General features: G+C 36.8%; 2 protein-coding genes across 3 annotated transcripts in view; both read left to right on the top strand.

Annotated features, from left to right (window-relative positions):
- MOB1B (MOB kinase activator 1B) overlaps positions 1–5,991 on the top strand; it is a 65,363-nt gene extending 59,372 nt beyond the window's left edge. For both annotated transcript variants that reach the window (XM_035004847.1, XM_035004848.1), the window contains exon 6: positions 175–5,991. In XM_035004847.1, coding sequence (XP_034860738.1) covers positions 175–252 — 78 coding nt within the window. In that variant the 3' untranslated portion in view covers positions 253–5,991. The remainder of the gene's footprint in view (positions 1–174) is intronic.
- A 4,593-nt stretch (positions 5,992–10,584) lies between these two features.
- The window catches only part of DCK (deoxycytidine kinase), a 31,285-nt gene continuing 16,515 nt past the window's right edge, over positions 10,585–25,354 (top strand). Inside the window, exons 1-2 of the mRNA XM_035004846.1 lie at positions 10,585–10,820; positions 15,815–15,930. Of these exons, the coding sequence (XP_034860737.1) occupies positions 10,730–10,820; positions 15,815–15,930 (207 nt within the window). The 5' untranslated portion in view covers positions 10,585–10,729. The remainder of the gene's footprint in view (positions 10,821–15,814; positions 15,931–25,354) is intronic.

The raw sequence follows: 25,354 nt of genomic DNA, 5'->3' as shown, positions 1-25,354 counted from the left end.
TGATTTGTCTAAGGAAGACACAGCTAGGGAAGAGAAAAACATTTTATTGAAAAAAAGATTAGACTTTTATTTACTTTGAAAGCTAATTTCCAACAAGTGTTAATAGGAATCTGCTTTGGAATGAGACGTAAATAATACATCTTTACTATTTTTTCCTGCCTTTATCATGCATAGGAATTCAACCTTATTGATAGAAGAGAACTTGCACCACTCCAAGAACTGATTGAAAAACTCACCTCAAAGGACAGATAAAAGGATGAAGAGCTGTGCAAGTTGTTCCTCAAATGAAGTGTGTGGAGTGTATATGGATTTTGTTGTGTTTTATTTTTATTTCGGTCGTTTTTGTCTTAGGTTTGGGGGGCTTGTTTGGGTTAGTTTTTCTTTATTCTGAATAAATGAAACTATAGTCTATTGCTAGAGGAAGCCAAGAACCATTCTCTATATATTTGATAGGGGTAAATTTTGTCTTAGTGGCATACAGATTTTTTGTTTTTTTTTTTTTTACTTGGTTTGATTACTTGCAAAATTTTTGATAATACTCTGTGTTGAAAGAAAATGCTTACTTGATTGGACTGCTGATGGATGGGGGTTCTGTGTTATGTAAATTGTGGCCAATTTTTGAAGTCCCCAAAAGACTTACGTTTTTAAGTGCCTTGGCAGGCTTACTTCTGAGGTGCAAAGCACAGACATAGAACTGAACAGGGCTTGAAATATTAGGAATACTACCCAGGGCGCTTACTGATGCATGTTTTAAAATATCTATGATAAAAGCCATAGTTTACCTAAATTGGTGATCTCCAGCTTTTACTACACTGAAGAAATACAATTTGTAAAGGTGTGCATGTAGAACATAAAAAATTAGTATTATTTTTGATATTGGTGGTAATTCTGTTCAACAAATGCTTAAAGTTCTACAAGCAGGTCTTTTTCCATCTATTGATATCTGTGATACTGAAACTTGCAGATGTTGACGTGTAATACCTATTGCATTTTAGCTTCTTTCTACATGTTAACTGCACTGTGGGTGTGAAAATTCAGGTTATATATAGGTTTGCCATCTTCAGAGGTGATGCTGAACTGTGAGGTTTCTTAGCAATTGCCAAATGAGCCATAAGTCTACAGAATTCCCTTCTATGAAGAGGAGGGGATGGATAGGAGTGTGTGTTTGGTTGGGACGGTTAATTTGTATGGGGAGCTATAGATGGGATTAAGTATGGTGAGTCAAGTTCAAAAAGTCTTGTCTTAAAATCCTTGAATAGAGTGGCATTAAGATTTTAATCAATATCTTGTAAACAAAGTCTTAGAGACTTCCTTTTAGGAATCAACTTCCATGAGAAGTTAAAAATAAAATATTAATTTTAGGTGTAGACGTTAAACATGGAATTTAAGGACTATTTGGGGAAATTGATCATGCTCCAGCATTTCCATTCAGTGAATGGAGCTGGTGTTTGCCTGTCATTTTAAAATGATACAGTACCTTCTTTGCTTATGATAGGCCCAATTTGAAGCATTCTGACTTCTAATTTTTCCACTGTGAAAGGAAATCTTTTTCTTTGCAGTGATACCAGACAATGAAAGTGCTAATTCAGTAGTATTAACTTGTGCATTTTATTTGTCATGACTCTCTAGTGAATTATTCCCATGAGTAAAAAGTTCAGAAACTTAGTTTTTAAAATAATGTTAACATTTTTTTACTTCAGTTTTATTCTCAAGAAATATCTTTTTCAGACTTCCAGTTTTAATTTTGTCATTTCTAGTAAATCTCTTTCTCCTTCAGTTACCTATATATATTCTTTCTTCAGTTTGAAATACACACCTTTTTCCTTGTAGAGTAGAAATCTTGTTCTGAAATTATATAGACTAAAAATGGTCACTAGGAAAGAATCTTATGAAATCAGTTTGTTTTGGCATAACGAGAGCAGTGATACAATTTAATGCCATTGCAATTATGATCAGTAGGAACTGCCTTTTTCTCCATTTCATTTCTAACAATCATTCTCCAAGTACCAATAGTAGAAGTAACAGGAGAGCCTGGCAGAGGCAAATATATTGGACACTTACTGGTATTGTGTATGAGAACAAGCTGATTTCCTTAAAACGAACCTTTTATTATCCAAATAGGTAATATCAGCCACTATGGTTGATTCAAAAATAAAATTTGGTGTCAGATAATTTTGAGTCTATTTATTTATGAAAATGAAGCACGTGGTTTTTCAAGTAGTCTTCCATACTGCATTTGACTTTATATAAACCCAGTAACAAAGGGGTTGCAATAGCCAAGTGTAGAGAACAGTGAAAAATTGTTCTTGCTCTTTTTAAGCCTTACACGGTAGTACACTGTAAAAATGGAAAAAATGTTTCTATAAATTAATGTTCAGTAGTAGGCCCTACTTTCCTACTGTATGTAGATAGGAGTTTGTTGTCACTGTGTCAGAATCTCAGGTGCCTGCTTCTGAGTATTCCTTTCAACAGAGGTATTATTAGGAAGTAAGGAGATGTGTAAGTGTATATATGGTAACAAAGTAGAGAAGTTCTCCCAGGGAGAGGCCTGGAACTGTACATGGTGTTACATGGCTATAGGTAAGGAAACACTCACCAGAGCATGTGAGAAATAACTGATTTATCAAAACGTTGCTTTGATTAGTTCCCATGAGCATTAGTAAGATGCCCTTTATAGAATAAGAATCAAATCTCAGTTTTACAGCAGAGTTTGATACAATTGTGTATTAGATTCTTTCCAGATCTCTTAATTTATAAATAAGCAAGATAATGATTTTCCCCCTTGCTCTTTATACAGAGATATAAAGCAAAAGTTGGTTTTCTCATCCACTAATAAAAGCATAAAATATAAAATAGTAAGTTAACATAGTATTATTGTCACAATGCTTTGGTTAAATTTGAAATGAAGCAAGTTTTAGGAATGATTTTAAATGATGGAGAGAGATTTTAAATGGTGGTGGAGAGAAATTAATAACAGAGTGAAAATCTGTTACTAAGCAGTAGATGGTGCTACTGGATTTCATTTGCTGACTTGATTATTTTGTTTCCATAAAAACCATGGCATTAGACTGCATTAAAACAGTAGCACGTGTTAGTTTAGCTGGAAGAGGCTTTGGTGGTCAGTTTACTTTGAATTGAAAGATTTTAGATTGCTCTTTCTCCGTTTGTCATTTGTAAATTCTAAAGGGTCAGCATAAAATGTATTAGGTGGGAGAAGACAGGTTTAGTGTGTAATATATCTCAGACTGAGTTACTGCCTGGCTTATCAGGAAAGATAAAACACTACAATCTCTTATCTTCAGGAAATACAGATGGTGTGGATATTTATATTTTACATGTAATCACCAAACTCCATTTTATGTATTAGCATTTTCCCTGCTTATGGGAAAAGAGCAAAATGACATTTCTTTTATACCTTTATGTACACCCTCTCTGAGAGAGGTTTTGATAACCACTGAAATTGTAAAATATGTGAGATACAATTATTAAGTTGTAGGGCTTTCTTTTAAAATAAGTATGTCATACCTTAAACATCCAAATGAGAGTTGATCTTCAGGGTGGTTCCTGGGGAGCACTACTCTTACCAGCTGTGTTTTGAAGGTGTAACGTTTTTGGAACATTTTTAGAGATGCCTTGAGAATTGGTTTATGACTATGCAAGAAAATCTATTCCATCATTTTAGTTGCACTGAAAACTTTTGGCAGCTTAATATGACCTATCTCAGCCACCAAACCAACTCTACTTTGCTGGTTTCTTAGAACTAAACCATTAGGGAAGTTCAGAAGACTGCCATAGGTTCTAAATTTGCAAGAGAGAACGTTTTGAGCATTGGTAGCATCATTTAATAAAGGGATAGTTTCTTGATGTCACTACTTTGAAGTATCATTTAGATGTATAGGTTTTATTTAATTCTTAAAAATTTAGTTTAATTACCTTACAGCTAAATATAATAATTAAAAAAATCAAAGTCTATCTCTTGTTTTCTACTTTTGTTTCTTTCCCTGATAACTTTTGAATTTTATCTCAACTACTGTAGGATAGTTTTGATTGAAGGGATAGTAAGAAAAAATGGATCCAATATTTAAGATAGAAGTAGCTTAAGGTAACAACAGCCTTTACTGTTTAAACATATTTTCACTCAAATGAACAAATGAATTTAAAGACTGCAGATCATTGTACAAAGAAATTGGAATAAATTTTATGTAATAATTATGCTGAATTTTAAGCCTGCATATCACAGATAAAATATTTAAAATTGTATAATCATTTCATACATTGTTTATAACTTTAAAATTTTGAATGTCTTTTTAAAAGATGTGGGATCAGAAGTATATTTGTAATTTGAAAATGTGACTGCATACCAAGAGGAAAACTGATTTTGAAACTTAATCTGATATTCTAAAGAACAGACCTAATTTTTAGAAGCGCTATTCTGGATCTGTACTTTTAAGAACCACTCCTAAAATAACTTAAATATTAGAGTTTTGTCATAATGTTAAGATTCACCCATAGGAATTACTGTTTTTCAGTATCAGTGTAATGGTGTATGAGATTAATATTTAGAGGTAAAGATATGTCAAGATTTAATGGAAAAGTTTAAGATACAGCAATTCTGACTGTAAACAATTTGAATTTTTAAGATGTTTCTAATGAGTTAATCATAGAGAATATTTTGTTTTAAAGGTATAATACTGTGTTCCATGTCTTCCATTTATAGCTGACCTGGTACTTAAATGTTGACAAAGGAGAAAAAATACAGGTTAAAATATTGAATAATCTCAGTTTTGCAAGTATGATGCAAGTTCTTTTTCTGCATGTAATGCTGTGCAACAGAAAATTTTAGATTACAATTCTCAAAGATACTGAAATCACTGGCCTTTTTTCGTTCTATGTTTGTCATCTCCTTTTCCTTAAGTTACTTCTTACGATATTGACTTACCACCTCCCAACCCCCCATCGCACTAAGAAAACGAAGTAAGTTGATTGTGTGGGTCCTCCTTGTTAGTGATTCTGAAGTACTTTCTATCAATACATTGACAGAAGTGTTGGAAGGTGCAACATATATAAGCATTTTTGGTTTGTTTTGGTTGACAGCTTCATTTAAATTGTGTCACTAAACCTGAGATTATTAGTGATTTAAAATTTTTGTTAATATTTAATTTTTCTTCTGTGTATTACATTCTTATGTTAGTGTTTTACACATGTTTTCATTTTAATTTTGTTCTGAAATACTTGTGCAGGTTATAAAATAGATTAGTGCATTTTCATGTTAAGAACATGTTTCTCCTTAAATTGTTCTGCAGAGATAACTATTTTTAGGGGAAAATAGTTTTTTACAGCCACTAGATTGTATTTGTTATTTTTGTACATGCATAACTAAGGTGGTAAGGGCCCTAATCCTATGGGGAACACTTAACTTTTGTTCTATTTGAAATTTTCCTATACATTATTACTTAAAATTATCAAAGAACTGTCATGAAATCTAGTTGAGAGATAATACAATAAACATGACAAGACTTAAAAGTTGGATAGAGATCATTTCTGGGGACAAAAGCTGAATACTGCCAGTGCCATATAATGGAAGCATAGTGGCAGCATTCACACAGTGTAAATAATGCAGAGAATGCGAAAGACCGGGATCCTGCTCTCATGAAGATACACAATTTTTCTCTATTTTAAGTAGCTGGATGGGGAAAAATGGTCTAAAATAGGAAATGCAACATGAACACTATTGAAAACTGTGCCAAGATTACTCAAATTCTAGTTATTACTGATCAAAGTTTAACTGCTTCATCATTTTATTTTAAAAGGGGATACTGAATGTCAGAAAATCTGTCATATGTTTAATTGAGAGATGTAAATAATGTATACAGGCTTGTATGTGATGGGATGGGAAATATTTAAATTCTAGGTTTTTTTTTTTTTTAAAGGAAGAAACTGAATGTTTATTTAAAAAATTAATAAATAGTTCTGTTTGACCATGAATCCTGACTTTGCATTACTGATTATTTTTGCTATAGATGTTCTCACATTAAACACATTCCTAGGGAAATACTGAAAGTATGGAATATGTTGGACATTTAAAATTTGTTAGGCATTATTTTAAAGATTTATTTATTTTAGAGAAAGCGCACATGCATGCGTACATGTGAGTTGGAGGATGGGCAGAGAGAGAGAATCTTGAAGCAGACTCCTCGCTGAACGTGAACGTGGAGCCCGATGTGGGGCTCCATCCCACAACCCATGAGATTATGACCTGAGCTGAAACCAAGAGCCGGATACTTAACCGACTGAGCCACCCAGGTGTCCCTGTTAGGCATTATTTTTAATAAGGTTCACAACCACCCCAGAGGTTAGTATCTCATTGTCTTACATACTAGAAAATTGAAGCTCAGGAATTGTATAAGTCACTGATTAGGACTAGGATTTAAAAACCCAAATAGGCTTGACCTTGAAGCCAATGCTTTTGTTTGTTTTCTTTAAATATTCTACTGCCAGGAGAACAGTTAGCAAAATAATTATTTGTTGGCCTTTCTATCAAGCTTTTATCTAATATTTTGTTTTCATTATAGGCCATTAAAGAATATTAATAAGCAGTATTGGAGGATCTTCATTTTGCCCTGATACCTAAATTCCAAAAGGAATTGTGTATTTTAGAGTATTCTCAGAGTGTTTAATTATTTACAGATATTTATGTTTAGAGGCATTTGTGTTTGGACAATCAGGTCCACAGTCGCCCAGTGTCACCAATTGGTATTGTAGAAAAGATTAGGAGTAGAAATACTAGTCCATGCTGATATGATTTGTGCCTGCATACTTTAAATAAAAACACCTTGTTATTTTGCACATACAGTATCTATCTACAAAGCATCCACTGTGTATAAAGAAATACATACCCATGTAAAAATTAACTATATTTTGGTAATTAGGTCATTTGCCTCTATTGTACTAAATTTAAATAGTTAATTCTTCATTATATAATATTACTTGGATTGATGAATTTTGGTATCAAGTTCTAAATACTCCTTTAAGCAACCACGTTTAATAAATGTTATACTCCTGATTTAAACAGCTTAATGAATACAATGTCACAATTTCTTGATGACCTAAGTTTACCTTTACAAGCATGCAGTGTAATATAGCTTCCTTTGATAAGGAGCTATATAGGATTGATGGCTCCCTGCTATGCCCTTCTAGCTTGTTATTTTGCTATTGCACTTCAGATTTGCTGGAAGCACCCTGACTCCCCACTCTTGCTTTTATGATGCCTTCTGCATTCATGTGTTTCTAGGCAATAATGAAGGTTACAAGGAGTATATTATAACCAAGCTTATTAAGTCAATCAATAATCATTTTACAGAAGTTGTTGGGTTGGTGTGTACAAACACATGGGCTGTAACCACTACTTATCAATGTTCAGGGACTTTTTTTTTTTCCCTTTGTTCTCATTTTCTGAGTCGGTTTAGAGTTTTCTTAATAAACCTCTATGTCAAGATCGTGTCCTTAGTTATACCAGCATTCCCACAGAAGAAAAGGAATTCCCAGATTGAAGGAGTTGTAAAATTTCTGGCAAGAAAGGGTGAAGATGGTGGCATGCTCATGACTGGCTGGGTGTTCCCTGTCTTTTATCTGCAATTCCAAAATCTGAAAAGCTTGGAAAACAAAGTATTTTCTTGAATTTAGTGCAAACTTAACCTGTTCTGAAGTTAATAGTTTTTATCCCACCTAATGGGAAATCTGTGTTTCACTGCAAATTATCTGTATTTAACACCTCTGCAGGAGGGTAAGGGATGGTTATATATATATGTACTACACGATTGTAAATTTCTTTTCTAAAATCCAGAAATTTTTGCATTCTCAAACATCTGGCTGCAAGGGTTTCAGATAAGGGGTTGTGGATAAAATCAAGGAATTTTTTTTTTTTCAAGATTTTATTTATTTTAGAGAGAGAGTGCAAGCAGAAGGAGGAACAGAGGAGGAAAGAATCTCAAGCGGACTCTAGGCCAAGCCCGGAGCCCAATGCAGGGCTCTATCTCATGACCCTGAGATCAGGGCCCTGAGATCACGACCTGAGCTGAAACCAAGAGTTACTTGACTGAGCCACTGAGGTGCCCCCAAAATCAAGGAGATTTTAAAAGTGCTTTTCTCTTACCTCTTCCTTGCATTATCCAAAGGTTATTTAGGAAAATGGTAAATTATGCTGAACCTGATGCCAGGAAAGCCGGGTTTCCCTCTCTGCCCCATCGACTTCGTGTTTTTAAGGAACACTTTCAAGCTTTGAGGAACTTAAGTTCTCACAGCCAGAATCTGGCAGAGCTGGAATTTGAAACCAGTTTTTAATTTTCCACTGCTTAAACCCCTCAATCTCTGCATTATACTACTTTTCTTTTGTGGAAACCACACGGGTTTTCCTATTTCTCAAACCTACACATCTTTATCAGTTCCATATGGAATTTCTTTTCTTCTACTTTTCTCCTGTTTGAAGGTCTCATTCACCCTGCCTTACTCCTCTCTCTGTACTGCCAATATCTTTACCATTTCATGGGTTTTCTAAGCTTGGGTGTGGAATACAACACCCTGTGGCTTCCCTGGCTTCCTTACCATCCCCGATGACAAGCGTTCAGGCTTTTTCATTTCAAGGATCCTGCTGCTAATCCCTAGGGGGATAAACAAAAGTAATAAACATAATAAAATAATTACAGGGATGTTAACAAAATGATTTTTGCTGTTTTTATTCTAGAATTCCCCATGAATTCACATTTTGATTTCTGCCTTCTGTTTCTCAGAATGGATTCACCGTTTACACCCCTTCTGACTCTACCATTAAGATGCATTTCAGGTCTGATGGTAATTGCAAGGTAAAAAAAGAGTAACACGGCCTTTGGTTTCTGTAGACCATTTGAACTCAGGAACTTCTAGACTGGGTAGTGTGTTTACTAGATCTTTGCCAAGATTAAAAATGAATTCTGGGTGGTTGTTTTTTTTTTTTTAAGATTTTATTTATTTATTTGACAGAGACACAGCGAGAGGGAACACAAGCAGGAGGAGTGGGAGAGGGAGAAGCAGGCCCCCGGTGGAGCTTGATCCCAGGACCCTGGGACAATGACCCGAGCCGAAGGCAGACGCCCAACGACTGAGCCACCTGGGCGCCCCAAATTCTGGGTGTTTCTACACTGTATCTATCCCAGCTAGATAAGTCTTCTAGCAAAGTTCATGGCACAGAGGTGTGCATTCAAAAATTCAGCATTTGTTAACTATGTGGCAGGTGTAGGGCATGCAAAATTAAGCTATCTATATTCATGCTGAACAGAAACCCACCCAGTGTGGTAACTTCCGCATAGCATTGTAGGAGCAGAAAATTTTTCCCTTCTTCTAAGTTCTTTGCCTGATCTAATAGTTGCATTGACACAAGACAGATCAACAGGAGGAAACCAAATTTAATTGTATATGTATATATAGAGAGAGAAGCTCCATAAACATAGGAAATTCAAAGGAATGACCAAAGTAGGTCATTGTATCTTTTAGACAAACAATAAATTAGAATTGACAAGACAAAGGGGTTTGGGTTCGGGGTAATAAAATGGTGAAGTAGCAAGGTTTGGTAATAGGCCTCCTCGGCCCTAAATTCCCTATCTGGCCATAAGGAGGCCTCCTACCCTTCTGGTACAGGGAAGATACCTTTCACATAGATTCATCTCCTTTTAGTAGGGACAAAGGAGGGGCAGAGTGTCCTTGCACTATTTCTAAAGTACCTTTACTTCGAAATAATCTCTATGCCGTAGTGGCATATTTTGGGGTGGCTTATTCTCTTTCAACATAAATGGGACTCAAATGGAGACGGGTTTGAGATCAGGAAAAGCTTGCTGTGGAGTGGCGTCTGACTGCGTAAATTCCTATCAGATCCACTCACTGCCTTTGAGACTTTGAACAAGTGGCCTCTCAGTGCCTGTTTCCTCACTGATAAATCGGGCTAATGGTGGGACTTCCCGCGCTGGACTGCGAGTTGATTCAAGAACAGCTCTCAAAACAGTGCCTGGCACAGCAAGAGTGCCGTACATTTCCTGAGGGCTGGGCTGCCCAGCGGCACTTTAGCCTGATGGTTGTCCTCCAGGCTGACTACACAGGGTAACCCGTTTGATTTCTCCACCTCATACAGCTTCCCAGTCAGTTCTGTTCCAGACGCTCTGTTTATCTCCACAGGCCCCACTGGAAAGGCCAGTTCTCCAAAGTCGGGGCCGGCCCACACCTGGTGACGAAGGCAGGTGGCACCCCTGCCCTCGCTCGCCCTCCAGCTTCGGCGGTCACCCTTGGTTCCACAGCTCTCCGGAACGCCCGCCCCGAGTCCCGGGAAGAGGCGCTCCACTGCGCGCGCGATCCCACCCTGTGCTCCCGCGTGACCCGACGTGCCGGGCGCGCACGCAGAGGCCCCGCCCGCAGAGGCCCCGCCCGCGGCGTCGGAGGCCGAGGGGCTTCGCCAGCTCGGGGAGAGGGAAGGGGCGTGGCTTCCCGGCTGGGCGGGCGGCCGCGCCGCAGTCCCGCCCCCATCGGCAGCTACCTCCGCGCGCCAAAATCAAACCCCAGGACCCGGCGGCTGGAGAACCTGCTGCAGGCGGGAGCTCAGCTTGCGTGTCAGGTCACGTTCGGCAGTGGTGTGAGCATCAGCGCGCGCACCTGTGGCCACTTCCCAGCCCTCCCTGCTGGATGCGCTCCGGGCCGCCACAGGACCAGAATGGCCACCCCACCGAAGAGGAGCTGCCCATCTCCCGCGACTGGCTCTGAGGGGACCCGCATCAAGAAAATTGCCATCGAAGGGAACATCGGTAAGGAGCCTCGGGAAATGTTCCCAAAGCACGGGGAGCCGCGGCGGCGGCAGCAGCGCTCCTTCGCTGCATCTCTGCTGCTCCTCAGTGAGGGCTTTCTTCCAGCCTGGCTATGTAGATGCGGACACGGCCTCGAATTCCCTTCGCTCCGAAATCATTTTGCCCTGTCCTGCCCAGCTTCTGTCCCGCTCCCCGAGGGTGGCGGTGGCCCCAGGGCGTCAGGTCGTGCACGCCCGGGCCTTCAGGCCTCGTTAGGGTGCACTTTGGGCCAGTTTCCTCCCCTTGTTGGAATTGCGCAAAGGGAAGGGTTGTTTTTGGTTTTGTGTTTGTATTGAGGGTGTGTGTGTGTGTTCTTGAGGTGTAATTTACATACATTAAATTATCCTTTTTTAGGTGTCCTCTTCAATGAGGTATGACAAACATATAATGCTCTTTTACTACCATCATGATCAAGATTCAGTACATTTTTATCACCTCAAAAAGTTCCCTGGTGCTCTTTTGTGGTCAGCTCCCTCTGCATTCCTACCCCTTGGCAACCTTGGTTTCTGTTTCTGTAAGTTTTGCCTTTTTCCAGAATGTCTTATAAATGGAACGACAGAGTATGTAGCCTTTTGTGTCTCGCTTCTTTTATTTAGCATAACGCTTCTTTTATTTTAGCATATTGCTTGTATCTGTAGTTCTCTTTTTTTGCTGAGTAGTATTCCATTGCATGGATATACCACAGTTTATCTCTTCCCAATTGTGAACATTTGGATGATTTCCAGTTTTAACGATTATGGATAAAATGGCTCTAAACATTGAAGTTCAAGGCAAGAGGTTTTTTTTGTTTGTTTTTTTAAAGATTCTCTTTATTTGACAGAGAGAGACACAGCGAGAGAGGGAACACAAGCAGGGGGAGTGGAGGAGGGAGAAGCAGGCCTCCCGCTGAGCAGGGAGCCCGATGCGGGGCTCGATCCCAGGACCCTGGGATCATGACCTGAGCCGAAGGCAGACGCTTAATGACTGAGCCACCCAGGAGCCCCAAGGGAAGAGTTTTTTTTAATGATCTTAATATCATGGCGTTCCTCACCCCTGCTCCCACATCCAAGTAAACACTGGCTTTTTTTTCAAAGACAGTACTGTTTCTGTTCCTAACCCAGATGAGGGCAGACTATACCATGCATGTCATTTTGCAAGGTGCATCTGAACTTAAATTCTTCTGTATTTCCTACCACAGGAAACCTATGCCTGACACTTCCTGTTCTGATAGAATTTTTTTGGCTCCAAGTTGGGTACTGGCCATTCATGCATACAGCAAATGTTTTTTAATTCTTAACACATTCAAAGCTCTTGTACTTCTTTAAAAAGATGGGGCAAAGCAGATGCTATAGCAGCATTCCAAGGAGTAGAAAATTGCTGAACACGCTCTTAAAGAGGAGATCTTGTTACCTTGCTCCAGTATTCAGGCACCAGTGTAAAAGGTCCCTATAATAGACTCTCATTTCCTCTTATGATAAGTTCTTTGAAATTGAATTCAGTTTACTAGTAGGGTTCCTCATAGCTACATATTGGATAAAGAAGAACATATGTAAAGGAGGAAGTAGTTGAGCAGCCATTTCAAAAGTAAATTTAAATGAACAACCCTTCAGATCAATACCACAATGAATTAATCCCCTTCCCTTTCTTAAATCCAATTAAGCAACATATCATATCTAGAAAGTTACTACTCCCCAAGCATCTTTAATCTTCCCAGCACCTGAAATAATTTCCTAGTATGTCACCCCATCTCCAGTTTCTCTTAACTAGCTCCAGAGCAGACTTTCTATATACAAATCTAATTGTGTTATCCCCTACTTAAAATTCTCTGATTTCTCCATTACCTACACTGGAAGGAGTTGCAAACTGGTGGCTTGCATTTGCACAATAGTGGCCTGCATAGATTTGAAAAAAAAATTTTAATGAATTACTAGCATTTAAAAATTTTGAGATTTCTTGTGAACATCTAGATTCTTGGCATTTCTTAAAATATCTGAAGATTTGGTAACACTGGATGTTTGTTTCTGTAAGATAACAATTTGCTATTTAGATGGGTTATGTTCCTTACCATTTACTTTTTTTTTTTTTTTAAAGATTTTATTTATTTATTTGAGAGAGAGAGAATGAGAGAGAGAGCACATGAGAGGGGGGAGGGTCAGAGGGAGAAGCAGACTCCCTGCTAAGCAGGGAGCCCGGTATGGGACTCGATCCCGGGACTCCAGGATCATGACCTGAGCCGAAGGCAGTCGCTTAACCTACTGAGCCACCCAGGCGCCCTTACCACTTACTGTCTTCCTGATGCTGAGGCTTTGTCAGTTGCTGTTAATGTGCTAGCACTGTTGTTCCTGTCCCTTCCACCTTATTTGCCAGACCCAAATAAGTATAAATGTACAAATTGCTAATATGTGTGTAGAAGACTATTTAGTGATTCCTAGAATTTAAACTTTAACTGGTCATTTTAGTTTTATACTCAGTAACTTATCTTCTCATGTTCTCTGTTGCTAAAATACTCCCTTGTATTAGATTTATGGAGGCCCTCCCTGCTTCTTTTCATCTTAATAGTTTGTATAGATGATTTTTGGCATCGTAATACCTGGTTGGCATTAGTAATTCTGTTAGGTCCCATGACTTTTAAAGTATTAACATCAGTGTCTTTGGTCCTTGTTCTCCTTTGCTTTCATAGAATATTAATTTATTAATTGGCTTATTTTCTAGCTCCCCACTTTCCCCCCAAAAAGTTAAGGAACTAGATATTAATCTGATTGGGAACTACAGGTAACTGTTGTTACTCTGCTTGAACTGAAGAGTAATTTTAAAGAATAGCTGTTTTTGCTCTTAAAATTTTGGAGTATGATCACATGAAATTTTTCTGTTTGTAGGCATGTCAGAAGACAGCTGAATGTTCTAGCTTTAAATGCTTTCAGACTCTGGCTGATGCCTGATTTTTTCATGTGTTCCTTGGATCATCTTTCTTTTTTTTTTTTTTTTTTTTTAAAGATTTTACTTTTTTGTCAGAGAGAGAGAGCACAAGCAGGGGGAGCAGCAGGCAGAGGGAGAGGCAGGCTCCCCACTGAGCAAGGAGACTGATGTGGGATTCGATCCCAGGATGCTGGGATATGACCTGAGCCAAAGGCAGACACTTAACCAGCTGAGCCACCCAGGTGTCCAGATTGGATCCTCTTTCTGAACATCATGTTTTCCTTTCCTTCTTCTGTCTACCTCAGTGAATGTCCAGTGATCATTTTATATGCTTCTGCTTACCATTCTAAATGCTCCATACGAAATCTGCGGTCACCAGTCTTTTTCCCATGATTAAATCTAATGGTCATCTAGTTTATCCTTAATACCTTTTCTCCTATCCTGTGGGGATAATATGACTTTGTTTTGCTTCTCAGCAGTTCTCTTTTCTATGTTACCTTCTTATTGACCCCCTTCCTCCCCATCCCTGTTTTTGCTCTATGTGTGATCTTTAAAAAAAAAAAAAAAAATTTATTGAGAGAGTAAGTGGGGGAGAGGGGCAGAGGGAAAGAATCTTCAAGCAGACTCCCCACTGAGCTTGATTCCTGACATGGGGCTTGATCCCATGACCCATGAGATCATGACCTGAGCCAAAACCAAGAGTCAGACACTCAACCGATTGAGCTACCCAGGCGTCCCTCTATGTGTGATCTGTTAAAGTTCTGGTTTTTTTCTTCTTTTCTATTGCCTATGTAATGTCCTAGGTTTGAATATAGTTATTCAAGTCAAAAGTAAGTTCTTTTTGCCCTCTTTGGATCCCATTTTATAAGGATGAGGAAGCTTTCCTTGTAAGCTTACAGAAGATGCTTTTTTATATTTTAATCTATGTGTGTGTATTTTTATATACATATGGAGACACATAGAGAGACACATTATATTGACCAGAGATGTCTAATATAACCACTTTTGGTGACTTCAGATAAGAAGGGTGTGGTGGTCATTGGGATTGTTGCTACACCCTGTAAAATTCTAGGTTAAGACTTTCCCTACTGTTAAATGGAATGTATTCCCAAGTAATATTAAAATAGTGAATATAATATGTCCTGATTATACCTGAACTATTTCCGTTATTTTCCATATAGGTGTCTCAGAAACTAGTGAATGATCAGGGAGGAGCAATGTACATACAACTTTTTTTTAAAGGGTTGGATAAGTGCACAGAACCATGAAAGTGAAGCAGAGAAAACATGGCTATTCCTTATAAGGGTCTTTGCAAAACTGTTTTTATAATTTCTGTTAGGTACTATGGCTTAATGTTGTATAGTTATATAATTAGTGTCATATAATCATACTAATTCTCATTGTAAAACTCTGGGTATTGGATACATCTTTATATTGATTTTATAGTTCATTTGGCTGTTTCTAAGTTGGTTTTAGATAGGAAAGACTTAACTTTGTAAACAGAGAATAGAGCCAGTAGACAGAAAAATTTTGAAAATGCAAGAGCCTATAATGATTGTCACTGTAGTCATAGCTTGTTTATCACAACAGTTTCCATAAAGAGGGTATTATTATTTCCATTGTATTATGAAGAAACAGGCTCAGAGAGATTCAGTGACTTGCCCAAAATCACATATCTAATTAAGTGGAAGAATAGCCTTAACCATTTCCCACAGTTATCTCTAATTACTTAGTTAAGGAAAGTGAGGCTAGGACTAGGATTTTTTTTTTTTTCTGCCGTAACACGTTGCCAAAGTTACACCAGATTTTAAATTCTTCTATTCCGTGGCTTTGATAAACTAAAAACAATAACAAATGTGCTTAATACAAGTGGGTGGGGACCCTTTTAATTTTCACTGAAACAAATCTAAAGAGAAAGTTTGGGAAATTGAGTATTTTTGTTTTTTGTATTGTTTGCTAGTATAAATTTTGAAAAAGCTGATGTCTATTTTGACTTTTTTTTTTTTTCTAAGTCTCCTTCTTAGTCTCCTTCTTTAATTTTCCTTTTCCTCTCACAACAGCTTCAGGGAAGACAACATTTGTGAATATCCTAAAACAGGTCTGCGAGGATTGGGAAGTGGTTCCTGAACCTGTTGCCAGGTGGTGCAATGTTCAAAGTGCTCAAGGTGACTGTGAGGTATGAAAAAAAAATTAACTAAATAAATATCTATTGCTTTAGAGGACCAGTGGTATTTAACCTTTTGGGTTTTTGGGTTTTTTTCCTAATAACATTTTCACATCTAGCTTTAAGTCTGTATCTTCATCTTCATACATGGATGTGTGTGTATATGTGTGTGTATGTGTGTATAAACATTCATTGAGCTGTGCACTTAAGATTTATGTACTCATTGCATCTAAGTAGAATTTTAAGAGTTTTTAAAAATTAATTAAAAAGTTAAAAAAATCTAATGGCAAATTAAATTCCTTGAGTAGCTTTTTACACTTTGTTTAAAAACAAGCGAACAAGGAAAACAAAGACCAAAAAAACTACCCAGTAACTGAATTTTATTAGTTTACCTTTTTTTTTTAAATAAAGATTTCATTTATTTATTTGAAAGAGGGAGAGACACTGAGAGAGCAGGAACGGGGAGGAGAGGGAGAAGCAGGCTCCCCACTGAGCAGGGACCCCCCCGATATGGGGCTCGATCCCAGGATCCTGAGATCATGACCTGAGCCGAAGGTAGCCGCTTAAAACAACTGAGCCAGCCAGGTGCCCCTATCAGTTTACCTTTTGGGCCTTCTGTATTAGAGAGAAGCATTTATCTTCTTATTTCTTTGTACTTTTCATTCTTGCCAGACTTTCACCCTGGACACAACTGTCAATTTCCCAGGACTTTCCATTCTACATTGCAAATAAGAAAGAAGGAATAACAGTTAAATTTTGTTTTTTTTTGCAAAATTTTTTATTGTATGTGTATGAAGGAAAGAGATCTGATTGCTAAGATTTCATTTCTGGAGAAATGAGACTTGAAATTGAAAGTAGCATAGCAGAAATCTTCAAAATGGAAATGTGTTCTAGAAACTTACTTTGTTAGAATTGAGGAAGATGGAGGATTGAACAAAAATGTCTATTTTTTCAAATTTAGCTGTTGGTATAAGGGAATCTGGGAATAATAATTGAGTATTTAAAATGTAGATCATTAGCGAGATAATTCTGTAGACTTTGAGGATATATGGTTTTGAATAACCAAAAATATTTTCTCACACACTGATTTGTCAAGCATAGTTAACTTTAGGGGTGCAGCTGAGTACACTCTGATCCTTAGAATAATTCAGGATTAAATCTTGAAGGGACTTCCTTTCCATATGGACTCCACTTTTTTAAGAAATAGAATTTCAGTCTGGTCTGTGGGGAAAGGCAAGATTAGCCTTAAGTAGAATTTTAAAGTGGGCAAATTTATTTGCTTCTTTCTTTCAACATTTTTTTTTTTAACATTTTATTTATTTATTTGAGAGAGAGAATGAGATAGAGAGCATGAGAGGGGGGAGGGTCAGAGAGAGAGGCAGACCCCCTGCTGAGCAGGGAGCCCGACGTGGGACTCGATCCTGGGACTCCAGGATCATGACCTGAGCCGAAGGCAGTCGCTTAACCAACTGAGCCACCCAGGTGCCCTTTCTTTCAACATTTTTTATTGACACATGATATAACTATAGACAAGTATAGGAAACTTATGTATAGTTTGAAGAACAATTGGAAAGCTAATCATTAGCCAGGTCAAGAAATAGAATATTACTGATATTCTAGAAGTCCCTGTTTGTCCTTAGGTCACAGTATCTCCTTTCCTAGGGTAACAACTGCTAGGGATAATCAATCACATAAAATAACTCCTGCAATAATACTTCCTCTGCTTTCTAAAAATAATTTGACTGTATGTGAACATATCTCTAAGAAATATAATTTAGTTTTGTCTGTTTTTGAATGTTATATAAATGAAATCACCTGTTTGCAATCTTTTTCTTCTTTCTTTTTTTGATTATTAAGCCTATGAAATTTGTCTATATTTTTGCATACGGTTGCAGTTTGTGCATTTTCATTCCCATATAGTATTCAGTTGTATTCACGCATGGCTATTTGTCTATTCTATACTTTTGACCAATTTTTGAGTGATTTCTAATTTAGTTTCTGTAAAAACAGCCCTATTATGAACATGAATCCTGGTGCACGCATGCAAGAGTTTCTCTAGGAATAAGAAGTAAAATCCCTGGTTGGTGGGCTATTTGTATGATGCCTGTTTTCCAAAGTGGTTATTATCCAGTTTCCTAATTTTTGCCATTCTGTTGGGTGTTTAATATCTTTTATGTTTTTAATTTTTTTTTTTAAATTTTTATTTATTTATTTGACAGAGAGAGACACAGTGAAAGAGGGAACACAAGCAGGGGGAGAGGGAGAGGGAGAAGCAGACTCCCCGCTGAGCAGGGAGCCCCATGCGGGCCTCGATCCCAGGACCCCGGGATCATGACCTGAGCCGAAGGCAGATGCCCAACGACTGAGCCACCCAGGCGCCCCTATGTTTTTAATTTGTATTTCTTTGATTGCTTATGAGATTGTGCTCCTTTATTTAATTAATTTATTTGCCATTTGGATTTCTTTTGTGAAGTCCCTGTTCAGGTCATTTTGTCATTTTCCTTTGGGTGTTCTGTCTTTCCTCCACTCTGCATTTTTATCTTCCAAAGTATGTCTTGTGGCCTCTTTCACTGAAGTGCCCTGCTCAGGTTTGCTTACCTTTAGCAATGAGATATATATATATATATGGGGTGCCTGGGTGGCTCATTTGTTAAGCGGCTGCCTTCGGCTCAAGTCATGATCCCGGGGTCCTGGGATCGAGCCCCTGGGCTCCCTGCTCAGCGGGAAAACTGCTTCTCCCTCTCCCACTCCCCCTGCTTGTGTTCCCTCTCCCTGCTTCTCCCTCTCCCACTCCCCCTGCTTGTGTTCCCTCTCTTGCTGTGTCTCTGTCAAATAAATAAAATCTTAAAAAAAAAAAAAAAAAAGAAATGAGATATATATGTTCTAAAAACACCTCTTTCCCCCTCATTTTTGGGGTAAACTATCAGTGCAGTTATTTCTCAGGTGTTAGGTAGGAAGTAGACAAAGTAAACCAATGTCAGAAATACAGAAGGGATTCTTTCATTGAGAGAATGTTAGACTAGATTGGATTAGTTAACCTCCATTTAAGGCCCATTCTGGTTTCAGTGTCATAAGCTTCTAACTTATATTCAATATGTGTAACTGATTCTTTGGCACATCAAAGAGACACCTCTGCCTTTCAGTATACCTATAATTAATCTGGGGTGCAGAAACTGATATATAAAAACCAAAATGCCAAAAATTTTAATTTGTAGAGAGAAATGTAATTATCAGATTCACCAAATTAGGTCAATTTATTCTCTGTGGAGGTCCATAATTCTCAACCAGTGGAAGGAACTCATAAGAATCTCACAGTTTTAGGGTGTTTTATAAAATGATAAACAATCCCTTAGGAATTTTAATATGTGGAATGCCTCCTGGTTAAAAATGACTGCCCTAGTGAATCACTGTTAGTGTTGGGATTATATTGACCCCTTTAGTTATGTTGGAGAGGAAAGGTAGAAAACATTGCATTAATATATATGGGAAGACAAATTTATAATAAGCAGGTTGTCTATTAAGCTTAGAATCAGAGCCCAGGGGAATTAGTTATATTATCTTAATGACTGATGTCATCAGACTGTGACACATTGATGCATCTGTCTCTGTTTTAAGACTCTTGGTTTCATGGATCTGATACTCATGTTTATGGGTGGGGCATTTTCTTCCCATGTACTGGAGTCAAAATTCCAAATTGACCTTTATAACTACCATGTAGATGAACCCATATGTTCATCATACAGTTTACTGTAATCTAGTCATGTCTCCATGATATTAAAATTTGATAACCTTAATTGGTGCATATTCTTGGAGAATAGTTTTATTTTTGTGTATATATTGGGGTCTGTTTATGTTGTTAGTGTTCTGTACTTCTAGGTGGCATTTCAGACAGTGTGGATAGTATTTTGGAGATAAGGTTGTGGAGTGTGAGGATGGTGGTGGGTGGGTTCTCTCTAGCTTTGGATATTTTCTTCTTTTATTCCACACCTCCACTAAACTCAAGAAATGGGATTTTCTTCCTTCATCTTTGAGCCCTTCTTCCCCAGACTCATTTCTGATTGATTCCTTGGCCTTATAGTGTGAATCACTCACGGTCCAAATCTCAATTTTCTTAGAAGACGGTCTTCAGACCCAACCTTGGCAAGGCCAGTCCTACTTTGGATGTTCTTCATTTAATCACACTTCTTGGCAGTTGCTGTAGAATTGGAAGAGTTGGGTTGTGGTACCTTTGATCTCTTACCCTAGTCAGTAACTTAATTTGCACCTGCATGCTTTGCTTGCATTTTGTTTTTTAGCTGTTTCATTTTTTTTACCTGCCACCTAGTGGCTAAAATGTTGCTACAGTATTGATAAGCTGCACCAGTTTTAGCAAAATAATGAGGCAGAGTACCTAAAAAGATTATGTAGCCTTCCCTCCTTTCCCCTCCCATGGTAAGATTATCTTTAAAGGTGCCACCCAGATGATCATCAATCTTTGAATTAAAGGTTTATTTCAAATAGTTGCTTATTTGGTGGTTTATATTATTATTTAGGCCCAAAGCTTTGATTTAATTACTTCCTTTTAGCTTATTTTTGAGATGGACAAATTCTTAAGAACATATCTCTGCTCTGTCCTGTTTTTCTTATTGAGCTGGAGTCTTAGGGGATCTTTGTTCTTAATTGCGAAGCATTATTTTACTTTTATCCAACACTTTTTTACCACTAAGGAGCTACTGGAAATTAGAACTATGATAAAGAAGGGATAAAATATACTTGTTTTTCAAATAACAGCATCTTTTGATAAGTCATTCTTGAAAATTAGGAATGCTTGATAAAGTACTTCTCATACCTTCTGAAATTACCTGATAACTTTTGTTGGCTATTTTGTGATTATCTTGTTTGGTAGATTCTAATCTTTTTTGATTGAACTTAAATCGGCTTTTTTGCATTGTTTACAGAGGTTAGATTAGAATTAAAAGATAAATGATTTTGTATCTTTACTCGATATTACTGGTTTTCACTTATCTTGACAATAATTTGTGCTTTCTGCAAAATAATGAAGTATTCTATCATGAAGTGAGTTACAGAATTACAGATATGAATGCCAGAAACAGAGTAAAACTTATTTGTTATCCCACCACCCTATATGTATCTTATGATAGTAATTTACTATATCTAATATTGGCAGTGGGGGGGGGACATAATTTTTTAAAATATTATACAGTAATACATGTTCATTGTTTGAAGTTAAGAAAATATCATAGACTACCAAAGGAAGGAAATAAAACTTGCCTGCAATCTTATTACCCAGAGAAGACTATAGATGTTACTTGGCACAACCGTAAACAATTTTGTGCTTTGTTTTTTTCCTCCCCATAATGCTTATATCAAAGGTAATTAAAAATGACATTCTGTAAATGATTTCTAAAGGCAGCCTAACTTATTGTGTCCATGTACCAGTATTTATATAATATAAATGCCTAATAATAGTGGAACGATACCCTATTTGCTTAGTAATGTGATAAAATCTTTGTGGTTAAATCTGTATTCTGGGTTATTTAAGACAAATTTCCAAAAGTGAAGTTAGGTAGGCCCAAGAATATAGATTTTTAAAAATAAGTATAGCTAAGCTGCTTTCTAGAGATAGTCTATCAATTTTTACATAATATAATTTGACTCTGAGGCATTCACATTTTTTATCTGGATCCTTTTCAGAGGGGAAAAAACTGATAAAATTACACTCAAGTTGGTAAAGATGATACACAGTGTTTTCTTGGATGAATTTTTAATATGTATTTTATTCTTAACATTCATAGTTGCATACAAAAACCCCAGCAATTTGTAGTCTCCAAAACTTCATGCGTAGAATCAAAAGAAAGCATTTTGTATGGGCTTTTAGATTACCCTGAAAAACTAGAAAATGATATGCTGGCTTATGGTTAATTTTCTAATTTGGTGTAATTAAACTCAGACAACAACTAACATGTTGAGAGCTGTAAAATTGTACTGCAGATTTTTTATTTAGTTTTAATTTAAGCATTTATATTTTTAGAGCAACTACCTGACTATTATTTTTATAATTGGGTGATGAGTCAATATTGGTTCTCTAAATTATTTTCATGTAGTAGACTTTGGAATTACTTTGGGCAAGAGTAAAAGAGTATTGGAAAGGCCAGTAAAAGGAGATATGTAGTCTTTTTTTGATTAATATTTTCATTGTGGTAAAAACACATATCATAAATTTTACCATCTTAACCATTTTTAAATATACGGTTCAGTAGTGTTAAGTGTATTTACAGTGTTGTAAAACAGATCTTTAGAATCTTTTCATCTCGTAGAACTAAAACTATATTCATTAAACAATTCTCCTTTGCCCCTTTCCCTTAACCCTTGGGAACTGCTGTTCTTCTCTCTTATATCTATGAATTTGACTACTTTAATTAATTAATTAATTTTTAAGATTTTATTTTTTAAATTTTAAAGATTTTATTTTTAAGTAATCTCTATATCCACTCTGGGACTTGAACCCACAACCTCGAGATCAAGAGTTGCATGCTCCACTGACTGAGCCAGCCAGGTGCCCCTGAATTTGACTACTGTAGATACTCTCATATAATTGAAATCACACAGTATTTGTCCTTTTGTGACTGGCTTATTTCACCTAGCATATTGTCCTCCAAGTTCTTCAAAAAAAAAAGTTTCAAACTTCTTACTATATAACAAGCCCATTTTATATATGTAACTTAACTTTGTTATCCCTGTGCATTGCAAATTTATCCTAAGTGTTTTTCAGATAAACCAAGTTCACTTCTAATAGATATTATTAAATGTATGTCTCAGGTAGATTTAAGGTAATACTTGCTGCTATAATGAGCTCTAAAATCTCTGTAGTTCAAAATAATAAAATTTTATTTCTCAGAGAACAGTACAGTACGGTGTTTGGTAGATAGCCTACATGCTGTGACTCAGGGATTCATACCCTTTCTAAATTGTGGCTCGTTGAACCTCTAGAACAGTGCTTCAAACTTTAATGTTTATTAGAATGACCTGGAAGACTTGTTAAATCACATATTTGGGCCCTGCCCCCAGTTTCTGATTTAATAGGTCTGGTGTGGGTGGGTGCTAAAAATGTGCACTTCTCACAAGTTCCCAAGTGCTCTTGATGTGGCTGTTATGGGGACCATACTTTGTTACCCCTGCCCTGGAGCTGAAGTTGAGAGCCTCTGCTCTAGGATCTTGGTGTCTTTTACTTCTAGCTGATGGAGAAAGAGGGAAACATCACATTTGAGAGGTTTTTAGAGTGAAGCCTAGAAATGGTATACATTGTTTCTGTCCTGCTTCCATTGACTAGAAACTGAGTCACATGGCCACACTCAACTACAAGGGAGGCTGGGAAGTAAAACTTAGTTTGTGTCCAGGACGAGAAACAACGTGGCTTTAGGGAACACATAACTGTCTGCCACACACACATTTCTAAATAGGAGTACCTTAAGTTTATTTTTTTAATGTAACTAAAACTCAAAAGTACCAAGTTTAATTAATTTATGTGGAAGAGATCTTCAACAAATATTCTCTATTTTCCACTTCTAAGAGATAAAAAAAAAAATAAACTATTAGAAAAACTTAAATATGACCTTTGGCTCACAGTCCTAAGCACATTCATTTTATAAAAGTATGCCAGGGATAATGTAAACAGGCCTAGAGCAAACTAATCCAAGACTTAAATTTTTGTGTTTGAAATTAACATTTTTACTGCAGAGAATTCCGTATATACATGGATACCACTACCACCCTGCCCTCTACTTTAGCATCAAAGATAGGTTAATTCCTTTAGGGAAGTGAAAAAACTTCTTTAAATGATGTTAGGATTAAGCTTGGAGTCTACTTTGCTATCAGATAAATGCTAGCACCTATCAGGAAATCAACTGTAACTCATGAAATCAACTGTAGCTCATTAGTATTCTTGTTAATTTAATGTACAAAGGGAGAAAGCATAAAGGCTCTATTTTACTTTGTTATTTTTCATTTTTTTCATTACTTTATATCACTTTTTTGCCCCTGAAGCTATTTTTGAATTTGAATTACTTTAAAATAACCACAATCATCTACCACCTTTCTGAAGAACTGGGCAAGTGTCTAAAAGCTGGTGTCAATACTGAAAGAAATTTAATATGACCTGGTATTTCTGTTTTATTGAGTTTTTTTGGTTTTTGTTTTGTTTTTTTCACTTTGTACATTTATGTTTATGTTTTTTGGTCTACTCATAGACCCTCTTTGAGCGGGAGGAGCTGACATCCAAGAAAGGAAGAAGTTTTGTTAAGAGAAAATGTTTTTTGATTGGTAAAAAGTTTACCAAATTATTTTATGTCTGCCAAACTCTGAATGACAATACATGATGGAAGTGTGCTTTAAAAACACATATTTAATTACCTTTTTTTTTAAGAGGGAATGTCTGTAATAGTTGAAAGTACTAGATAAGGCGTGTATAAATAAGCTGAGAAAAAGGAAGGAAACACATCATTTGAGCAGCCCCAATGGAGGTCACAAAATTATGCATTAAAATTAATGTGGTTTCTTCATAGGGTATCTACTTAACGCTTTTGACACAATCTAATAAACTTATTTTCTGATTAGAAGGGGCTATCAAGGGGGGGACTGTAAAGACATGGCTATGTTGATGACCTGACACCTAAGGAAGAAATAGAAAAATTGAAAAATAGACAAGAACTAAAAACTAATACCAATTTGGGCTCATTTAGTATAAGGTTGAATAGCAATTTGAACAGTTTGTGCCTGATATTTTATGTGTACATTGGAGGCACAATTACACATAAGCTTAAAATCCAGCAGTCGGTATTTATAAAGTTGTCTAAGAGTAAGTGTCTATTACTGAGTAATTTTCAAAATGCTATCCTTACAAGAGTAGGAAAATAAAATACATACTAGTGTCTCCTCCCTGTAAAAATAACTACATAAAAAAAGTGGTTAAGTTGATAAACTTCATTTAACTGAAAAGATTCACTTGTATGAAACATTTTTCCCCTGGAGGATGCTGAATAAGTGGAAAGTCAGTTTATAATTAAATTAACAAAGCCTTTTTAATGAAACTTAATAAATTTATTCTTTAAGCAGTTTGGGAAGGCAACTAACTACACCCTTATTTCAGTTCATCATCTGCTGAGTTTTTTCTAAACAGACCTATTGTTGACAGTTAGCTTCTTGCTATTTTATGCTTTTTTTTTTTTTTTTCAGTTTTGGGAAGAAGATTCAGTTAATTATGTGGTTTGTGGTATGTAATTTAAATTCTGCCTCAGTGCCATGTGTTGTGTGGTTTTTAGTTCTTAACTGAAACTTTGAGGTCAATATTTACACTTCTGGATTTTTTTCCCCCAGAGGAAAACCACCTATTTTGAGCGTGAACTTCTAGGAAGCGTTCAGGGGTGTTTATTTGGACTAA

Source organism: Mirounga leonina, unplaced genomic scaffold (assembly GCF_011800145.1).
Source record: "Mirounga leonina isolate KUSES-001 unplaced genomic scaffold, KU_Mleo_1.0 Mir_129, whole genome shotgun sequence".
Taxonomy (NCBI): Eukaryota; Metazoa; Chordata; class Mammalia; order Carnivora; family Phocidae; genus Mirounga; species Mirounga leonina.
The sequence above is the reverse complement of the archived record's forward strand: the minus strand, read 5'-3'. Positions and strand labels throughout refer to the sequence as shown.